Source organism: Rhinolophus hipposideros (genome assembly GCF_964194185.1).
Source record: "Rhinolophus hipposideros genome assembly, chromosome: 19".
In the NCBI taxonomy this organism is placed as follows: Eukaryota; Metazoa; Chordata; class Mammalia; order Chiroptera; family Rhinolophidae; genus Rhinolophus; species Rhinolophus hipposideros.
The window spans coordinates 24637352-24656583 of record NC_138065.1 but is presented as its reverse complement, the minus strand read 5'-3'; the positions used below and the strand labels follow the sequence as shown (position 1 = coordinate 24656583).

The following is a 19232-nucleotide window of genomic DNA, read 5'->3' as shown; positions in this document are numbered from 1 at the left end:
TTACAATAGAGGTAACTCAAAATGCCCCAGGGGGCAAAGGATACCTGGGTCACAAGGAGTGGTATAGAGACTAGATTTTAATAGTAGAGGCTCAACCCTCTGCCCTCTAAATGTATCAGAAAAAGCACAAACTAAGGTCTAGGATTTTTACCACAATCCCAAGGAGGATGTTACTACTAGCCAAGGCTGCTAACCATTCAAGGGGCCAAAGATGAGTTACAAGAAAATGACAAGGCATCTGAGGGGTCCAGGACTAAGAACAACAACAAACAGAAGAACCTGTACCAGGGGAGGCAGAAACAGTGGAAGAGAATAAAAGTATAGAAAAAGGATAACTATCCACAGCAAAATAGGGGAGAATAATGAAGCAGAAAGAATCAGTTATGGGGAAGAACCACTGGAGAGATCAAGGATGAAAAAAATAACTGTCGTGATAAAGAATGCGGTGGATGTGTTGCACGGCAAAATGGGTGTACGTGAAGAGTGAAGTACTAGGCTGGCAAGTGGAACAGGAGTGTCTCAGGAAGCACCAGGAATGGATGAAGAGATGGAATGAATAAACAGGAGTTAAGAGCAGTGGAGAACGGAAGTAGATGTAACTCTATAATAGAATTCTTATAAGGCTGGAAAAGGATACACGGAGGGAGAGAAGTATCTGAAGAAATAACAACCAAGAATTTCCCAGGACTAAACAAACGCTTTATATATTAAAGGAAGACGTGAAATCCTCAGAATGAAAAAGCTCACAGTGTGCCACACCAGTAAAATTTAAGAACATCAAAGACCATGAGAAATTTCAAAAATATCCAAAAAGTAGATCCCTTTCAATGAACAGGAGCTAGACACCAGCTTTCTCAGGATGTAAACAGACAAAGAAGTTATATTTTCAAAGTGTTGAAGCTAGAATTTTATCCAGGAAATTATTATTTACTTGCAAATGTGAGATAAAAGATCATGTAAGAACACAGAATATTCACTTCCCACAGACTCCCTTGAAAGAACTCTTGGAGGATGTACTCTATGAAGAATAAAAATGAGTTCAGCACAAAGCAAAAAGTAAGAAAGCAAAGTACAGAATTTGGTAAATTTTGTGGTCTAAGTAGGCAATAGTAAAAACAAATTTTTAAAAATCATAAAGGGAACTTGCCTCTTCAACTGACACAGCACAGCTCCCTGCCTCTCTAATCTACCCCCTCCCACAACCAGGTCTCAAAAAGCACATGAACTGGATTTCTCTCTAGGTTTCCTTTTCCTTTCCTATTCTTTCTCCTGTCTTCCTACCAGCTAGACGATCTTACTTGATAACTGGTGCCAGAGGCCCAAAAGTCTCCTCATGAGAGCAGAGCATATCCTGGGTGACATTGCTGAGCAGGGTAGGCTCAAAGAAATTTTTTCCAAGTTGATGCCGCTTCCCACCTGTCACAACTGTGGCCCCTTTGGAAAGTGCGTCACTCACATGTTTCTCTACCTGTGTGATGAGAAAGAGAAGAGCCGTTGGGAAAGCTGGTTAAGGATACCTGGAAGATGACACAATCTCTCAGAATGTTTAAACTGCAGAAAAGTGTAACTGGTTTTCTCTCTTTCTCAAATAGGTTGAAAACAATGAACCCTAGTTCCTTTGGGTAGAAGGAACCAAATATGCAGATACAGCGGCAGTAAGAGGGTGCGTGGTGGTACAGCACTGGCCTCTCCCTTCTCTGTGGTTTGTGGCAGCTGTCTTACCATTTGTTAACTGGTCTGATATCACTGCTGTCTTTCCAGGCCTGATGCTCAGCTGTTTTCCTGGGATTTGCTCTTACTGCACTCCTACGTATGTTCCAAGATCTGGGATCCCATGTCACCTTCTTTCCTGGGTTTTGCTTTCATTTTGTTTTCATACGTTCTCCTCAAGTAGTTTTTCTGAAAAAGTTGCACTGAAAGTGGTTTACTTTCTGAACTTTTTGACACTGCATGTCTGATGTTTTTACCTTGTACTCCATCTGATCGATAATTTGGTTGGTGATAGAATTTTGATCCAATAATTTTCCTTCAGAACATTGAGGGCACTTCTCCATTTCTAGTGTTGCTGATGAAAAGTCTGATTCAATAAGGCTTCTCTCACTCCTTTGTGAGTAGCTTTTCCCTTTCTGGAAGCTTTTAGGATCTTCCTTTGTGTTCCTGACATTCTAAATCTGTTTTTGCTTGCTTGTTTGTTTGTTTTCCATTCATTCTACGTAACACTTGGTGAAATCTTTCAATCTGAAGAATTATTCCCCCCAGCCCTAAGAAACTTTTTTCTATGATTTATTTAACAATACCATTTCCCCCCATCTTCTCAATTCTTCTTTCTAGAACTATTACTAAAATGGATATCCCCCTCACCTCAGATTAATTCTGATTTCTTTTTGCATTTCTGCCATGTTTTTCATCTCTTTGTCTTAAGAGATCTCCTTGATTTTGTCTTCTGTCTTCATCTACTAATAAAAAAAATTTTTGACCATGATGTGTTAATTTCTACAAACTCTTTCTTGTTCTCATTGCTTCATTTTCATAGAAACTGCTTCTGCTTTATAGATGTACTGTCTTCTCAAAACGCTTGGAGGACACTCTTAGATTCTTAGAGAATTCCTTTCCGTTCCCAGATTCATTTACTTCCTTGAGGGTAGCTGTTCTGTTTGTTCTTAACTGACCCTTCCTCTTACATGCTGAGGATTTGTCATGATCCTTGGTGGTTCATCTTTCTAATGAAGGACTGGGTTGATAACTTAGGTGGGTGGCCTTTGCTGTTTTCAGTCTCCTCCCTGAAAGGGAGGGACAACCACAAGCTCAGATTTATTCTGACCTGGCAGACTTGTAGGAGAGCCCTGCTCTGGTGCACCTCCTTCACTCTCGAAGCGGCAGCCCTTGCCAGTAGGCTGCTATATTTCCTCAGAGGTATCTGCCTACCTGGAGCAAATACCTCAGTTCTCTTGTGTATACTAGTGATGGTGGTGGGGAGTGCTGTGGGAATAACCCAGAAAACTGCAGAAGTTTAATCAATTAGCCATTTCTTACTTCCTCCCATTCCTCCCTTTATCACAGCCAATTCTAGAAAGGCTCCATCCTAAAAAATGGCACCATTTTCTCTGCAGGCCTCCCATTGACATGCTTCATCTGCTTTGGCCTTTTTGTTCACACAAGCCCTTCTGCCTTCCAGAACTTCATCACAATCTTTGGTTCCATTCTCAGCTGAATGATCTATAGCATTTCAGAAGAGATAGATATAGGCTTGGGCATTTTGCCATCCATTCTGCCTCATCCCCTATAATGCTCTCATAGTCCACTGTTTGCAATAATACCCATTAGTCAGGATTGTTTACTTTCTATGATTTACATCTCTAATAACTCTATTTAACATACTTAACAAGAGCCTACCTCTTTGTCCCCAAATAGAATCTTATCTATTCTCTTCTTGTCATATTAAATGTGATATGCAGTTTTCCCCCTGGAATTCAATCTATCACCGTATGTACACTAAAGTCACCGTGATGGATTGTTTTCAAACAAGGTGCTTTATACTAAATCTCCACTCAAAAAAGAAATCCTTCAGCTGTAGTTGCTTGAAGTCCTGGGAAACAGCGCCTTCTAGAGAGCAATGTCTGCACCTTCACTTTGGCCCCCCCCCAAAAAAAAGAAAAAGAAAAAGAAAAAGAAAAATCTCTAGGACAATGGTTTCCTGGCCTGGCTGCAACCTAGCATTAACTGTGACTTCAGCTAATGCTTCAGCTGCTTCAGCTGTACTCCAGATAAATTCACACCCCAGTCTCCTTGGGTGGGACCCAGGCATCTGTAGTTGTTAAAGGAGCAGATTGAGTTGAAAACCACCACTCTGAGATGTACAAACCCAAATTGTCTTCACTGGCTGAGCGAGTTCCTAGGCTCCAAAGTCACCTCAAAAATTCAGATTGTACCAATATAAACTTTAATGTATGTTCTCTATCTAGAGTGAACCCAAGGCAATAACTAGAGATTTAGCAGAGCTCTCAAACCTCAGTGCTTCCCTTGGTTTCTACCGGGGAAGGCAACAGCAGGGTTCAGCCCTGGGTTGGGGCAGCCATTCCAGGGCATGGCCCTCAGCAGGCCTATAAACATGGGTCAGGCTGTGCTGCCCACCGCAATGATGACCTGGCTCTAACTTGATTCAGGTTCCTTAGGTGACACTCCGGAAGCTGGTTATGCCCCCTTCTGGCCACCTCTCCCACACTCAATATCCAGCCTCCATTTTCTGGTTAATTAATTATTATTCCATTAAATTATTATTTATTGGATAAATTATTCCATTAAAATCCTTTCAACTAGTAGACACTTATCTAGGGAGCATATTCCCTAGAGCAATACCATATCTGGTATTATAAGAAAGTTCCTTGTAAGCAACTCTGAAAAGGATTATTTTTTAAAAAAAAGCAGAACAAAGAGTGAAATCTCAACGAGCTAGTAGACTAGATTGTGACATTTTTTTGAACACATTTTTCCTAAAAACAGTTTCCCCTTTCCACTACCATCTCTAAATCTTCAATGTGGCCTCTGCAATTCTACATCTCACTGCCAGGATGTTTTTGTCAAGGATTCTTCTGGAAGGACATTTTGTTGTCAATGCCAGCCAGCATTTCAGCTAAAACATAAACGATCTCAAAAACAAAGCTGGTCTTCCTTTCTCTTCAGGTGTTCAAAAAATTAAAGAACTTCGTATTTCAACATCTTAATTCCTGAGGCAGCAAGGGATGGAATTATCACCACTTTAAGAGAAAATTTAGAGCGTACAGTAAAGATCTAAAGTGATGGATCTCATGAGGACTCTGTCATGACAGAGTTGTAAAAGCTTATGACTAGATGATGCCACACAAATCATACAAATTGGCAGAAAATCACTTTTTTATGACTTCTCCATTGTTTCCAAAATACCCTTGTTGGGTACATTACCAAAGTGATTTTTGCTAGTTAAGCTTTTGATATCCCAACTACAAAATTTAACAGATAATAAAACAAACTTACCTTTTCTACTGCTTTTTCGTTAATTAATGGGCCTTGAGTAGTTCTCTCCTCAAATCCATTACCCACATGCAGATTCGTTTTAATTGCCTCCGCAAATTTTTTCACAAAGGAATCATGGATACCCTTTTGCACCAAGAAACGGTTTGAGCAAACACAAGTCTAGACAGAAAAAACAAACTCCGGTAGACAGTTTGTAGGAAGCTATTGACCTGACCAATAAATGTGTGACTGCTGCTCCCTCTGAGTGTAAAAACATTTCCCCAGGAATCCTCATCAGGTGTGCAACTTTCTATTTTTCTGTCCAGGTGGGCTTGGCCCTAAAGATAAGTGCACTGAAGAAGTGCACATTCCTCTCAAACCCTTTGCACAGCTGCCATACTTCTGTGGTTACACATGTATGCAAGATAAATATCTGTGTGCAAAAAAAGAAAAGAAAACCATAACTCAAGTTGTTTCAAATGGCATTCTGAAAATGGACACAAGAGCATTCTTCCACGTTAGCCTAAATTATTGAAAGGACCCTTGCTTATTTTTTCTAGTTAGACCTAATATTTAAAAATTATAAAATATAACCATACTACAGAAAATAGTTATTACTAATAAACTTTCTTCTTGTATTTTTTTAAATTTATTAGGGTGACAATTGTTAGTAAAATTACATAAATTTCAGGTATACAATTCTGTATTACATCATCTATAAATCCCATCGTGTGTTCACCAGCCAGAGTCAGTTTTTCTATCACCATATATTTCACCCCCCTTACCCTCATCTCCCACCACCCATCCCCCACACCCTCTGGTAACCACTAAACTATTGTCTGTGTCTATGAGTTTTTGTTTCTCATTTGTTTGTCTTGTTCTTTTGTTGCTTTTGGTTTATATACCACATATCAGTGAAATCATATGGTTCTTTGCTTTTTCTGTCTGACTTATTTCGCTTAGCATTATACTCTCAAGATCCATCCATGTTGTCACAAATGTTCCTATATCATCTTTCCTTAATGCCGAATAGTATTACATTGGGTATATATACCACAACTTCTTTATCCATTCATCTATCGAAGGACATTTTGGTTGTTTCCATGTCTTGGCCACCGTAAACAAAGCTGCAATGAACAGTGGAGCACACGTGTCTTTATGGATAAATGTTTTCAGACTTTTTGGGTAGATACCCAGGAAAGGGATTGCTGGGTCATACAGTAATTCTATTCGTAATTTTTTGAGGAACCTCCACACTGCCTTCCATAAAGGCTGCACCAGTCTGCATTCCCACCAACAGTGTATGAGGGTTCCTTTTTCTCCACAGCCTCTCCAACACTTGTTACTATTTGTCTTGTTGATGACAGCCATTCTGACTGGGGTGAGGTGATACCTCATTGAGGTTTTTATTTGCATTTCTCTGATGATTAGTGATGTTGAGCATTTTTTCATACGTCTATTTGCCATGTGTATGTCCTCTTTGGAGAAATGTCTCCTCAGGTCGTCTACCCGTTCTTCAATTGGGTTGTTTTTTTTTGTTGTTGTTGTTGAGTGCCTGAGTTCCTTGTATATTTTGGATATTAGCCCCTTATCAGAGGAACTGTTTGCAAAAATCTTCTCCCATTCAGATGGTTGCCTCTTTATTTTGTCGATGGTTTCTTTTGCTGTGCAGAAGCTTTTAAGTTTGATATAGTCCCATTCATTTATTTTAGCTTTTACTTCCCTTTCCTTTGGAGTCAAATTCATAAAATGCTCTTTGAACCCAAGGTCCATAAGTTTAGTACCTATGTTTTCTTCTATGCAGTTTATTGTGTTAGGTCTTATGCTTAAGTCTTTGATCCATTTTGAATTAATTTTGGTACATGGTGACAGATAGCAGTCTAGTTTCATTCTTTGGCACGTGGATTTCCAATTTTGCCAGCACCATTTATTGAAGAGGCTGTCTTTTCTCCATTGTATGTTTTTTGCTTCTTTGTCAAAAATTGTCCACATTTATGTGGTTTTATTTCCAGGTTCTCAGTTCTATTCCATTGGTCTATGTGTCTGTTTTTCTGCCAATACCATGCTGTTGTGATTATTGTAGCCCTGTAGTACAAGCTAAAGTCAGGGAGTGTGATACCTCCAGTATTGTTCTTTTTTCTTAAGATTGCTTTGGCTATTCGGGGACTTTTGTGGTTCCAAACAAATCTGATGATTTTTTGTTCTATTTCTTTAAAAAGTGCCATTTGGCATTTTGATGGGGATTGCATTAAATCTGTATATTGCTTTGGGTAATATGGCCATTTTAACTATGTTGATTCTTCCAATCCATGAGCACGGAATGTCTTTCTATTTCTTTGTGTCTTCTTCAGTTTCTTTTAAAAATGTCTTATTTTTTTTAATCATGTATTTTTTTAAGCTTGTTATTTTTTTTAATCATGTATTTTTCTAGTGGAAACAAGTATATAGATAATTTTGTGTCCTATGTATTTTTATTGGCTTAAAGGAACATACCCCAAAATTGTAGCTTTATAGTGTAACTGAAGGTTTACAAACACAGACATTTTGTATTTTTAAAGGGAAACATCTTACTCCGAAACAACTAAGCTTATTCAGGAAAAACTAACTACCAAAGGATGAAACTATTTAATATAGGATGCTACACATTTCACCTGTTTTTTTTTTTTTTACAGTATATCATTTTAGGAGTTTTCATTCTGTTTCTGGAATGCATTTAAAACTGCTTATTGATGATACTTTAAGACAAAGTGTTTAAGAATATTTTGTAAGAAGCCAGGATCCTGGCAACAGCTTGGATAGAACTGGGGAGGCAGGACCCTAGGTTCACAGTCCCAGCTCCTTAGCAGAATTGGGACTGTGACCCAAGGATGTATGACCTCCAGTCAGTTAGTCTTTCTAGTCTCATTTACTCATCTGTAAAAGCAAGATTTGTATCAGATAACTTTGAAGGACCCTGCCAGATCTAACATTCCAGAATTTCCTATGAAGGTGTGAGTGAGCTCAGGTGACCACTCTCCCAGTGACAACCTGGATAGCCTGTGGGCACACTGATTTTCCCCAGGCACGTGTCCTGCAGTGGGTGCCAATCATGCCCCCTCCATCTCAGAAAGTGTGAGACCTAGGCAGCAGGGTTTTGAGTTTTTAAAGGCACTATCTCAACATTTTCCTACTTTATTTCCTTAAGACTAAGGGCCTCAGATATTAGCTATTTAGGCTGTTTTGTGTCAGAGGAGATGATTGTACCTGTTCAGTACAGAAAAGCCCAATGAGGGAAAACTGTGAACATAAATAAATTTAAAGAGTAGGGGAAAGAAGAGAACAATTTAATTGAAAGGTATCTTCTGTTCAGGAAATTCCTTGAAGCCAGAAACTGTATTTCTCTTGGGATCTCCATGCCTAGCATCATCCCTGGCAAAGAGAGGGTATTTTCTAAGTATTGGCTGAAAAAGTGAAAGAAGGAAGGATGGACAATGGAAGGAACCCAAAAGTTTCCTTTGAAGAGATGAGTAAGACTGTAGGACTTTTGTAAAATACAGACACATAAAAACCCTGGAAAACACTACAGGACTCACCTGTCCAGAGTTCCTAAATTTAGATGCCATGGCCCCTGCCACTGCCTGGTCCACGTTGGCACTGTCAAATACAATGAATGGGGCATGGCCACCCAGCTCCATGGAGACCCTTTTCACAGAGTTGGCTGCATGGTGCAACAGTATCTGTAAGCAGAGGACAGAATGCTGTGAGCCTTTGTTTCAAAAAACTACCCAATAGTGAAAAAAGCCAGCTATACCATAGTGTATATTGGATGATATTTTGTATAAGAAAAAGGGAAAGCAAGAATACATATTCATATTTGCTTGTAGTTGACCAAAAAACACTGGGAAGATAATAAGAAAGTAAAAATAATTATAAAAGGGGAAGGAAGTAGGGACAGGGGTGAGTGTGAGACTTCATGTTTATATTGTCTTGATTTTTTAACCACGTAAGTGTATTACCTATTCAAAATATTGTATAAGCTTAATACAGAGATAAGTTAATAAAATCACCCAGAATTCCAGAACCCATAGCTTACCACTGATAACATTTTAAGGTATACACATTCAGAATGTGGCAATGCAGGTTTATGTATATGTACTTTTTTTTTTTTTTAAGAAAACAGGATGGTAGAGTTATGTAGTTTTGCAACCTGCTTTATCTTCCCAATTCACCACATATCTGGAACATCTTAACATGTTCCCAACATGTTATACCTTGTTCCTTTAATGAGACACTATAACGTGAAGATTCTCTCATGTCAGCACACATATTTCTACAACATTCCTTTAGATGCCTGCATAGTATTTCATTGCATGACTGTTATTAATTCAGCCTCCATCTGTTGAAAATTTAGGTTGTTTCCAATTCCTTGCTATTAAAAATAATACTGCAATTATTGCCTTATGATAAATACAAGAAGTAGAATTGCTCAATGCACAATTGAAAGGCTTTTTGAAACATATGACTATTAGGTTAAATATCCAGTAAGAGATTTTTTATTGCCAAGAAAAGATGCCCAAGGATGTTTAACTGCTTTATAACAAATAGTAGGTCTCTGTCCAGTCACAGCTATAGGAAAGATGGAATGACTTGGATGGTTCAGTGAGACAGACAGTAATCACAAGGTTACTCTGGAAATGGCCCCAGTGATGCATACCCTGAGGTCTAGGGTTTTGTGATAGGGCTCTTGGCCAAAATTCAGAATGGCTGGAAAAATGTTTCTGTGCCAGTACTTCTCTATATACCCAGATGTTAATGTTCCAGCAACTAAATAGTAGTAACGATCTTCTCATTGAAATGTTACTATTCAACAAAGTGATACAAGTTATAAGATTAAACATAATTTCTGCATTGGACTCAAGATAGTTATTTCTGTTTTGAATTTTTAAGAAATGCTCTCTGCCAGGCCATTGATCTTCCTGACTTTGTTCACTTTGGGTCTCTTGACTCCACCCAGCCTTGGGCACAGGACCTGTCCTGAGGCATCTTCCTTCTGCGCACACTGGCTCTGTGTCCTCTGCCCATGTGTTCTTCCTTTTAGTCCTCAGGATCATGGACTGAACCTGGCTTTGGCTGCCATGAGCCTGCAGTATAGTCTGCACTCCTGTCACCTTGTAAGGAATCCCTTCCATTCTGGTTCCCTCTGTTGACCTTCTCAGAATCTCAGCTTCTAAAGCCCTAGAGAGGGGCTGTGACTGCCTGGCTCATCTCTCTATGCTAGGTCACTGGCCAGCTTATGAGTCTGTTTTCCTCAGGTCAGATGATCACTCATCTATTCAGATGATCAGTTCTCTGTGTGGGAAGAGATAAGGTGCTACGTGCTACAAACATGGCTGCTGTCCCTCAGCAGCCCCAGAAGGGTGGTCTCCCTTCAAGGGAGTGAGGGTGGGGTAAGCCTGTCTGGAACAGGCTCAATGTTTAGGGCTCAGTTAGAGGCAAGATTCTGTCTGAGAATCAGGAGCTCAGCCATTGATTCTCCATAAAGATCAGCTCAGAAGAGGCCCCTGATATAAGGAGTAGTTATTCCTTAAGTGATTCCTGTCACTCTCCCTTTAAGCCACTTGAAGTGAATCACTGTCCTGGGTAAATAATTTAAGAGGCAAGTTAGACTTGGCAAGAATATGGTGGACATTGTCCTGGGGGCTGTCAGATGGTGACAGTATGCTGAGCAATGTGAGAAAAAAGTACTGAGTTGCCGGCCCAGCATCTCTGGCTTCAATGGCAAAGGTTTTATAACACTTTCTCCCAGGTATCGCCTTTCCTCTGTTTCCTAGTGACCTTTGAAGCCCTCTGAGAGTAAGTCTGCATTGTAAGATACACTTATCAAGGCTGTACAGTTCATGGATCTAAAATTCCTGCAGCTTATATGGATGAATGGCAGGCTCCCAGAGTGCCTCTCCCTGACTGCAACTAAATTTATGGCACAACAAAGTGACTATGTTTGGGAGTTATTAACTTGCTTTATTCCTTCCTGCTTCTCATGGTGTCTAGAAATGACCAGTTCCACAAAAACTTTCAGATTAGATTGATGTTATTTTTATCTGATAAAGGTTCATGTACATCTCTAGCATGAGTATACACACACACACACACACACACACACACACACACACACACACAAATATATATTAGCAGAAAAACTATACTATCCGGATAGAAATACCATAAGTAAAAACTTTTGTTCTACTCTGTTTTTTTGCTCTTTTGAACATTTGGAAGGATAAATAAAAATCCTCTCATAGGTGTACACATGAAGTTTTGGGGGAAGAAATTTTCAATTCTTTCAAATAAAGAAAAAAGCACTTTCTTTTTCTGTAAGTTCCTTTATAGTAAATACAATTTTTGTTCAGTTCTAAGACATCCATTTCAACATCAGTTGTGTTTCAAATCTTTAATTCTAGATTAAAAAAGAAACTTGCATTCCAGAATTGAGGAAATAAGATGGATAGCTTTCAGCCACTTCACATAAAACAAGTAATGGAAGGGGGGATTTCCAGTCAAGATGGCAGAGTAGGTAAATACTGTGCTTGCCTCCTCTCATGACTGCATCAAAATTACAACTAAACTACAGAACAATCACCACTGAGAATAGCCTCAAGTCTAGCTGAACCGAAGTCCTACAACTACGGTCATATAGAAGTAGCCACCATGAGACTGGTAGGAGGGGCAGAGATGTGGAATGGGTTAGTCCCACACCTGTGTGTTACCATTAAAAATCAGGAGGGATGCCTCGGCTGTGGAGCTCCCCCCTAGAGGAGTGAGGGATCCCAGCCCAACACCAGGCTCCCCAGGGTTCCAGTGTCAGGGAAATAAGTCCCTGTAACTTCTGGCTGTGAAAACCAGCAGCGATTGAGGCTGAGTGAGACGGAGTGTGGCTGGAGTCTCAGGCATTCCTCTTAAAGGGCCCACACATGGACTTACTTGCTGACGGACTAACTTGCTCTGAGGTCTAGCACTGGGGCAGCAGCTCGAAAAGTGCCAGAGAAATATGGGGAGGAAGTGACTTGTCTGGCTTCAGGGTGAGGACTGGAGGGGCAGAAATGCTGGTAGAAACCACTGTTCCTCTGTTAAGCCCTCCCCACTCACAGTGCACAGATGCAGGCAGCCAGCATATCTGAGTCTCCATCAACCTGGCTAACACAGTTCACCCAGCCCTGGTGATTCCCTGGGACCCTGCCCCACCCAACTTTCAGGCCTACCCAAGCTGCTTCCAGTGTCTTTTCCATACAAATGGCCTGTCTTAGCTCATGCCTAAAATCTCTCAAAAATTCACAACCCCCAAACAAGCAGCATCTGGCTTTGGTGTACCCCGTACCTCTTGCTCAGCAGCCCCAAGACCAGCACTAGCAGCAGCGGGCCTCAGTTCACAGCTTAGCCTTTCCCAGGCATATCCAAGCCCAGTGCGTGGGGCGGCCTTCTATGGATTGCTTTGTGGCTCATTCAGATGTGCCTGGGCAGGGTACAGGCTGTGGCTGAACTTGGCCTGTGGCAGGGCCCCTCCCAGGAGGTTCTGGGGCAGGCACAGTGGTGGCCAACTTCAGACCGAGCTGGAGCACCATCCAACTGCCTCCTCAGACAACACACACAAAAGGCACACTGGACAGGCACCAGAGCCCTGCTAAAGTGAATTCTGCTCTGTAGGGTCAACCCCTGCACATTAGCTCCTCCACTGTAGGCATGGCAGGCATTTACAACCAATCAGCCTGAGGGTCAATCCCTCCTATTGACGTGCCAACAGCAACCAAGGCTCAACTAGAACAGAAGAGCACATACAACCCACACAAGGGACACACCTGGAACACCAGGCTCAGGTGACCAGAGGGATTTCACAACTGGGCCCCACAGGACATCTACTACATAAGGCCACTCTACTAAGACTGGGAGACATAGTAGCTCTCCCTAATACATAGAAACAAACACAGGGAGGCAGTCAAATGAGGAGACAAAGAAACATGTCCCAAATGAAAGAACAAATCAAAACTCCAGAAAAAGAACTAAATAAAATGCAGGCAACCAATCAACCATATGTAGAGTTCAAAACATTGGTTATAAGAATGCTCAGTGATCTCAGGGAGAACTTCAACAAAGAGATAGAAAACATAAAAATGGAGATAGAACACATAAAAAAGAACCAGTCAAAAAATGAAGAATACAGTAACAAATAAAGAATATATTAGAGGAAATCAACAGTTGATTACATGAAGCAGAGGATAAAATCAGCAATTTAGAAGATAAGGTAGCAGCAAATACCCAATCAGAACAGCAAAGAGAAAAAAGAATCCAAAAAAATGAAAATACTTTCAGGGGACTTTAGGACAACATCAAGTGTACCAACATTTGCATCCTAGAGGTACCAGAAGGAGAAGAGAGACAACAAGCAATTAAAAATCTATTTGACAAAATAATGACAGAAAACTTCCCTAACCTGGTAAAGGAAATAGACAAACAAGACCAGGAGGTGCAGAGAATCCCAAACAAGACGAACCCAAAGAGGCCGACACTAAGACACATTATAATTAAAATGCCAAATGTTAATGACAAAGAGAGAATTTTAAAAGCAGCAAGAGAAAAGCAGTTAGTTACCTAAAAGGGAGCTCCCATAAGACTATCAGATGATTTCTGAACAGAAACTTTACAGGCCAGAAGGGATTGACATGAAATATTTAAAGTGATGAAAAGCAAGGACCTACAACCAAGATTATTCTACCAGCAAAGTTATCATTTATAATTGAACAAGAAGTAAAGAGCTTCCCAGATAAGAAAAAGCTAAAGGAACTCATTACCACCAAACCAGTATTACAAGAAATGTTAAGGGACTTCTTAAAAAGAAGGAAAAAAAATAATCAAAAATATGAATAATAAAATGGCAATAACTACATACCTATTAACAATTACTTTAAATGTAAATGGATTAAATGTTTCAATCAAAAGACACGGTGGCTGAATGGATAAGAAAACAAGACCCTTACATATACTGCCTACCAGAGACTCACTTCAGATTGAAAGACACACAGATTCATAGTAAAGGGATAGAAAAAGGTATTTCATAAAAATGGAAACAAAACAAAAATGCTGAGGTAGCAATACTTATACCAGACAAAATAGACTTTAAAACAAAGGTATAACAAGAGACAAAGAGCAACTCAGTAATTCCACTTCTGGGTATTTATCTGAAGAAACCCAAAATACATGTACGAAGGGATATGTACATCCATGTGTTCACTGAAATATTATTTACATTAACCAAGATATGGAGGCAACCTGGATGTCCATCAATTGATGAATGGATAAAGAAGAGGTGATACACACACACACACACACAAACACACACACACACACACACACACACACACACACACACACACTGGAATATTAGCCATAAAAAAGAATGAAATCTTGTCATCTGCAACAACATGGATGGACCTAGAAGGTATTATGCTGAGTGGAGTAAGTCAGACAGAGAAAGACAAATGCCATATGATTTTCCATATATGTGGAATCAAAGAACAAAATAAACAAACAAAACAAAAACAAACTCAGATACAGAGAACATTTTGAGGGTTGCAAGATAGGAGGGTGGTTGGGGGTGTGGGTGAAATTGGGGAAAGGATTAAGATGCGCAAATTGCCAGTTATAAAAATAGTCTTGGGGATATAAAGTATAGCATAGGGAATATACCATATTTCCCCGAAAACAAGACCTAACTGGAAAATAAGACCTAGCATGATTTTTCAGGATGCTCGTAATATAAGCCCTACCCCCAAAATAAGCCCCAGTTAAGATCGTCAGCCAGATGGACACAATTAGTACATCCACTGCAACACACAATGGATGTACTGAATTATAAAATAATATTAATATATAAATATAAATAAATATTATTGACTATACTTAAAATAAATGATAATAAAAATTATAATTATTTGTAAATACCCAAGCGGGAGTCTTTGGACGAGAGGTAAATGCCTATGTAAACAGATGAACTCGAAACTTACTGCCGAATGACCAATCAGAGCAGACACAATACACGAATAACGAGCACACTTGATAACGAACGGACGTGGTTTTGTCCAATATGAATCTTCATAATTCAGTATGTCACGTGTTATAATGGACGTACTTAATGCACTTGTGTGAAATAAAGAAACATTTTCTGAATTCTGGTGCCTGGTGCCTGCAATTTTTCGTCACTTTTGTGTGGACCATCATTTTTTTTTTTAGTTTATTGTGGTGACAATTGTTAGTGAAATTACATAGATTTCAGGTGTACAATTCTGTATTACATCATCTATAAATCCCATTGTGTGTTCACCACCCAGAGTCAATTCTCTTTCCATCATCATATATTTGACCCCCTTATCCTCATCTCCCACTCCCTCTGGTAAGCACTAAACTATTGTCTGTGTCTATGAGTTTTTGTTTCTCATTTGTCTTGTTCTTTTGTTGCTTTTGGTTTATATACCACATATCAGTGAAATCATATGGTTCTCTGCTTTTTCTGACTGACTTATTTCGCTTAGCATTATACTCTCAAGATTCATCCATGTTGTTACAAATGTTCCTATATCATCTTTTCTTACTGCAGAGTAGTATTCCATTGTGTATATATACCACAATTTCGTTATCCATTCATCTATCGAAGGACATTTTGGTTGTTTCCATGTCTTGGCCACCGTAAACAAAGCTGCAATGAACAGTGGAGCACACGTGTCTTTATGGATAAATGTTTTCAGATTTTTTGGGTGGATACCCAGGAGAGGGATTGCTGGGTCATATGGTAATTCTATTCATAATTTTTTGAGGAACCTCCACACTGCCTTCCATAAAGGCTGCACCAGTCTGCATTCCCACCAACAGTGTATGAGGGTTCCTTTTTCTTCACAGCCTCTCCAACACTTGTTACCATTTGTTTTGTTGATGATAGCCATTCTGACTAGGGTGAGGTGATATCTCATTGTGGTTTTGATTTGCATTTCTCTGATGATTAGTGATGTTGAGCATTTTTTCATTTGTCTATTTGCCATTTGTATTGGACCATCATTCGTAATTGTCATTTTTGTTGCCACTCCTGTCTCATAAGTCTTCAGTTAACACTTGATTTAATGGTAGGTTTAAAGAAAATAATATTTTGACCCCCTCGATTCCATTGAGTATAAGAAAGGAATCGTGGAGGACTCCCGGGGCAAAAATCTTACAGCTTTCTGCAAAGAGAAGAAGTTGGATCTCCGAATGGTCCAAAACTGGGAAGCAGAATAAGATAACCTCGGTCAACAGGTGGACGAGGGAAATGCTAAGAAGCACAAGTGTGGATCAGGTCGGCAACCATTATTTCCTGAGCTGGAAGACATCATCTGTGAATGGATTGCTGACAGGAGAGCAAATGTTTTGGTTGTGAGCAGGGCTGATATTCAAGCATTTGCCCTTGCAATGGCACCACAGTTAAAAACATCCCCAGAAGAATTCAAAGCATCACAAAACTGGCTGAATGGCTACCTTCAGCAAAATGAACTGTCTTTAAGACCAACAATACTGTTCAAGCTGAAAGATACTGAAGTTATTAAACATGCACTTGCATTCAAGTCCTTTGTTGATGGCATCGACTTTTCTAAATACCAACTCTCCAACAGGGTTGCTATGGATGAAACTGCAGTGTTTATGGGCCAAGGATCTTAAAAGACAATTGATCAGAGGGGTGCCTCGTCAATCTACATTCCCTCCACTGGTTATGAAAGTGCATCTGTTACCTGTATTTTGGCAATTCATCTGGACGGAAAGAAAGCCCCACCTCCAATCATCACTAAGGGCAAGAAAGATAAGGTTGAAAGTGTCTCAGGCATTTATCTTCTTGAAACCAAAAAAGCCTGGTGCACACAAGCAGTTATAAGGAAGTGGGTCGATTTAATGCTGCCACTTGTTTTTGCGAGGTGGCTAAAGAGGTCTGCTGTCTGGGATTCAGCCAGCACTCACCATGCTCAAGACAAGAAGAACTTCCTTGCAGAGAGAAGAATAGATCAAATAATGATTCCCACAGGAAAGACTGCCTATCTCCAGACTCTTGATATTACAATAAATAAGCCATTCAAGGATAATTTGTGCATGGAAATCAATGACTACATTGAAAATAGAATGGAGAGAAATCAGTGTGGAAACTTTGTGAAGCCTAGCCTGCAAGAGGTCGTGACTTGGGTGAAGAATTCGTGGGATAAAATCACTGACAGCTGTGTTGCCAATGCACTACGAGCAGGCTACACGGACAAGAATTGCTCATTTAAGGAGAGCTCTGTTGCTGGACATGAGAGATTGGGGCCAATGGTTTTATAGGAAATGGAGCCGCAAAAAATTCAAGCCAGAATTTGGGGTTTGGAGAGTTATGACGATGTTCCAGAAGAAGATGACAGGACTGTATTTGAATAAACGTAGATTGTTATACATGAATAAATGTAGATTGTTGTACATGAAAAAAATAAGACATCCCCTGAAAATAAGCCCTAATGCATCTTTTGGAGCAAAAATTAATATAAGACCCGGTCTTATTTTCTGGGAAATACGGTAGTCAATATAATAACTATGTATAGTGCCAGATGGTACTAGATTTATTGGGGTGATCACCTCGTAAATTATATAAATGTCTAATCACTGTGCTGTACACCTGAAACTAATATATTATATATCAGCTGTAATTGAAAAATTAAAAAAAAATTATTAAAAAAGAAAGCCAAAGGGCAGAAAAAAACAAACAAAAAAACGAAAAACAAATACTGGGAACTTTGCCCAACTCCTTCGGTATTTTTTTTTTTTTTGGTCAACTAGGAACCTATGGCATGTCACAATGAGGAACACTACCCAAAATATCTCCAGAGGATGTCAGATATTACTGTATTTGACAGAGCTTTTAACACTCTGCTGGATATCTTCTTATACACGGTAATCAAGGTAAAATAGTATTTTCATACTCTACAAAGAGAAAATATTAGAATGATATGTTTCCTTTGAGACTTAAGTCACATACCTTTCCAGTAGCTGTTGAACCAGTGAAGGAAATTTTGGATACAAGAGGATCAGTGCAAAGCGCCTCTCCTACGTCCTTGGCCTTTTTCTGGGAGCAGGGAATAACGTTGTATACCCCTGGAGGAATTCCAGCCTGGTTTGCGAGCTGTAGAGTGAAACAGCAAATACATGGCAGCAAATGAAAAAACAAAAAAGAGAAACAAATAGATGTTTTAATCCAAAAAGTAATGGAAAAAAACTAAGCTGACTTTGGGAACAGAATAAGAATATACTTGGAACTGAAATGAGATTTATTAGTGCTAATGTGATATTAATGTGTTCTTAAACATCATTAAAATAAAATTTCTTCGAGTATGAGTTTCAATGCCACCTTTGTTAAAAAGAAAAACAAACCTTGGATTTCTCCCCTAAGAAAAATCAGAGGAGAGTTCAAGAATAAAGTTATCTGGTTCATCCATAGAATCAAGGGCAGAGAGTAGAGAGAGAACCTACTATGTGCAGGGCTGTGCATGCCTTTCCACTGGTGGCTCCTGTGTGGTGGTAAGGAAAGGACGGCCTAGCAGGTAAGACTTGTGCCACAGCCACACACAGGGGAGTAACAACCAGCAGGGTAACCCACAGCTGCCTGACCTGAAACCCGTGCTCTTTCCATGGCTATTCTCTTTGGATACGGTATATCTGGGATTATTTTAACTTTTGAATCCCATCAATAAGGAACTTATTGCATAAATTTGGCGATTCTGGGAAGATGGTAGGAGCAGCAGAGTTTTTAAATTTCTCTAACTCCGTTCATAAAAACAGAGAGAGCAATTACATAGCCAAACCAAAATATCAGAGACAATATTTATAAGACTGGATGTTGTAAGCACCTAACAGTTGTTTTAATTTTAATGTTAGGACCTGACTTCAGCTTTGATTACACAGGCATCCACGTTCGATGGCTATCTGAAGTAAATATATGCCAGCCACAATGACCAAATAAAGGGCCAGGCTACCATCCCTCTGAAGTTTCGTTTTGTGTTAGAGATCTCTGGTTGACTTAGAAAACTGACCACATGGCCACTTGTTTTTGCCTTCGTGCGCTTTAATTCTGCTCTATTTTAAATCCACCAATAAAGAGCAAACCTGTAAAACCTCATTGTGTAGCCCTAAGTGTGCCATGTACTTTCTAGGACCTGTGAGTAATCAACCTTGTCTTT

At 39.7% G+C, this 19232-nt stretch overlaps 1 protein-coding gene across 12 annotated transcripts in view; it reads right to left on the bottom strand.

Moving 5' to 3' along the window:
• Positions 1-19232, bottom strand: part of ALDH5A1 (aldehyde dehydrogenase 5 family member A1) — a gene marked incomplete at its 5' end in the record, with an annotated part of 48554 nt that overhangs the window by 14400 nt on the left and 14922 nt on the right. For 9 of the 12 annotated variants that reach the window (XM_081026629.1, XM_081026632.1, XM_081026627.1 and 6 more), the window contains 4 exons: positions 1299-1468; positions 5011-5169; positions 8562-8705; positions 18035-18178. In XM_081026629.1, coding sequence (XP_080882755.1) covers positions 1299-1468; positions 5011-5169; positions 8562-8705; positions 18035-18178 — 617 coding nt within the window. The remainder of the gene's footprint in view (positions 1-1298; positions 1469-5010; positions 5170-8561; positions 8706-18034; positions 18179-19232) is intronic. The other 3 variants (XM_081026631.1, XM_081026633.1, XM_081026623.1) reach the window with 1 other exon arrangement.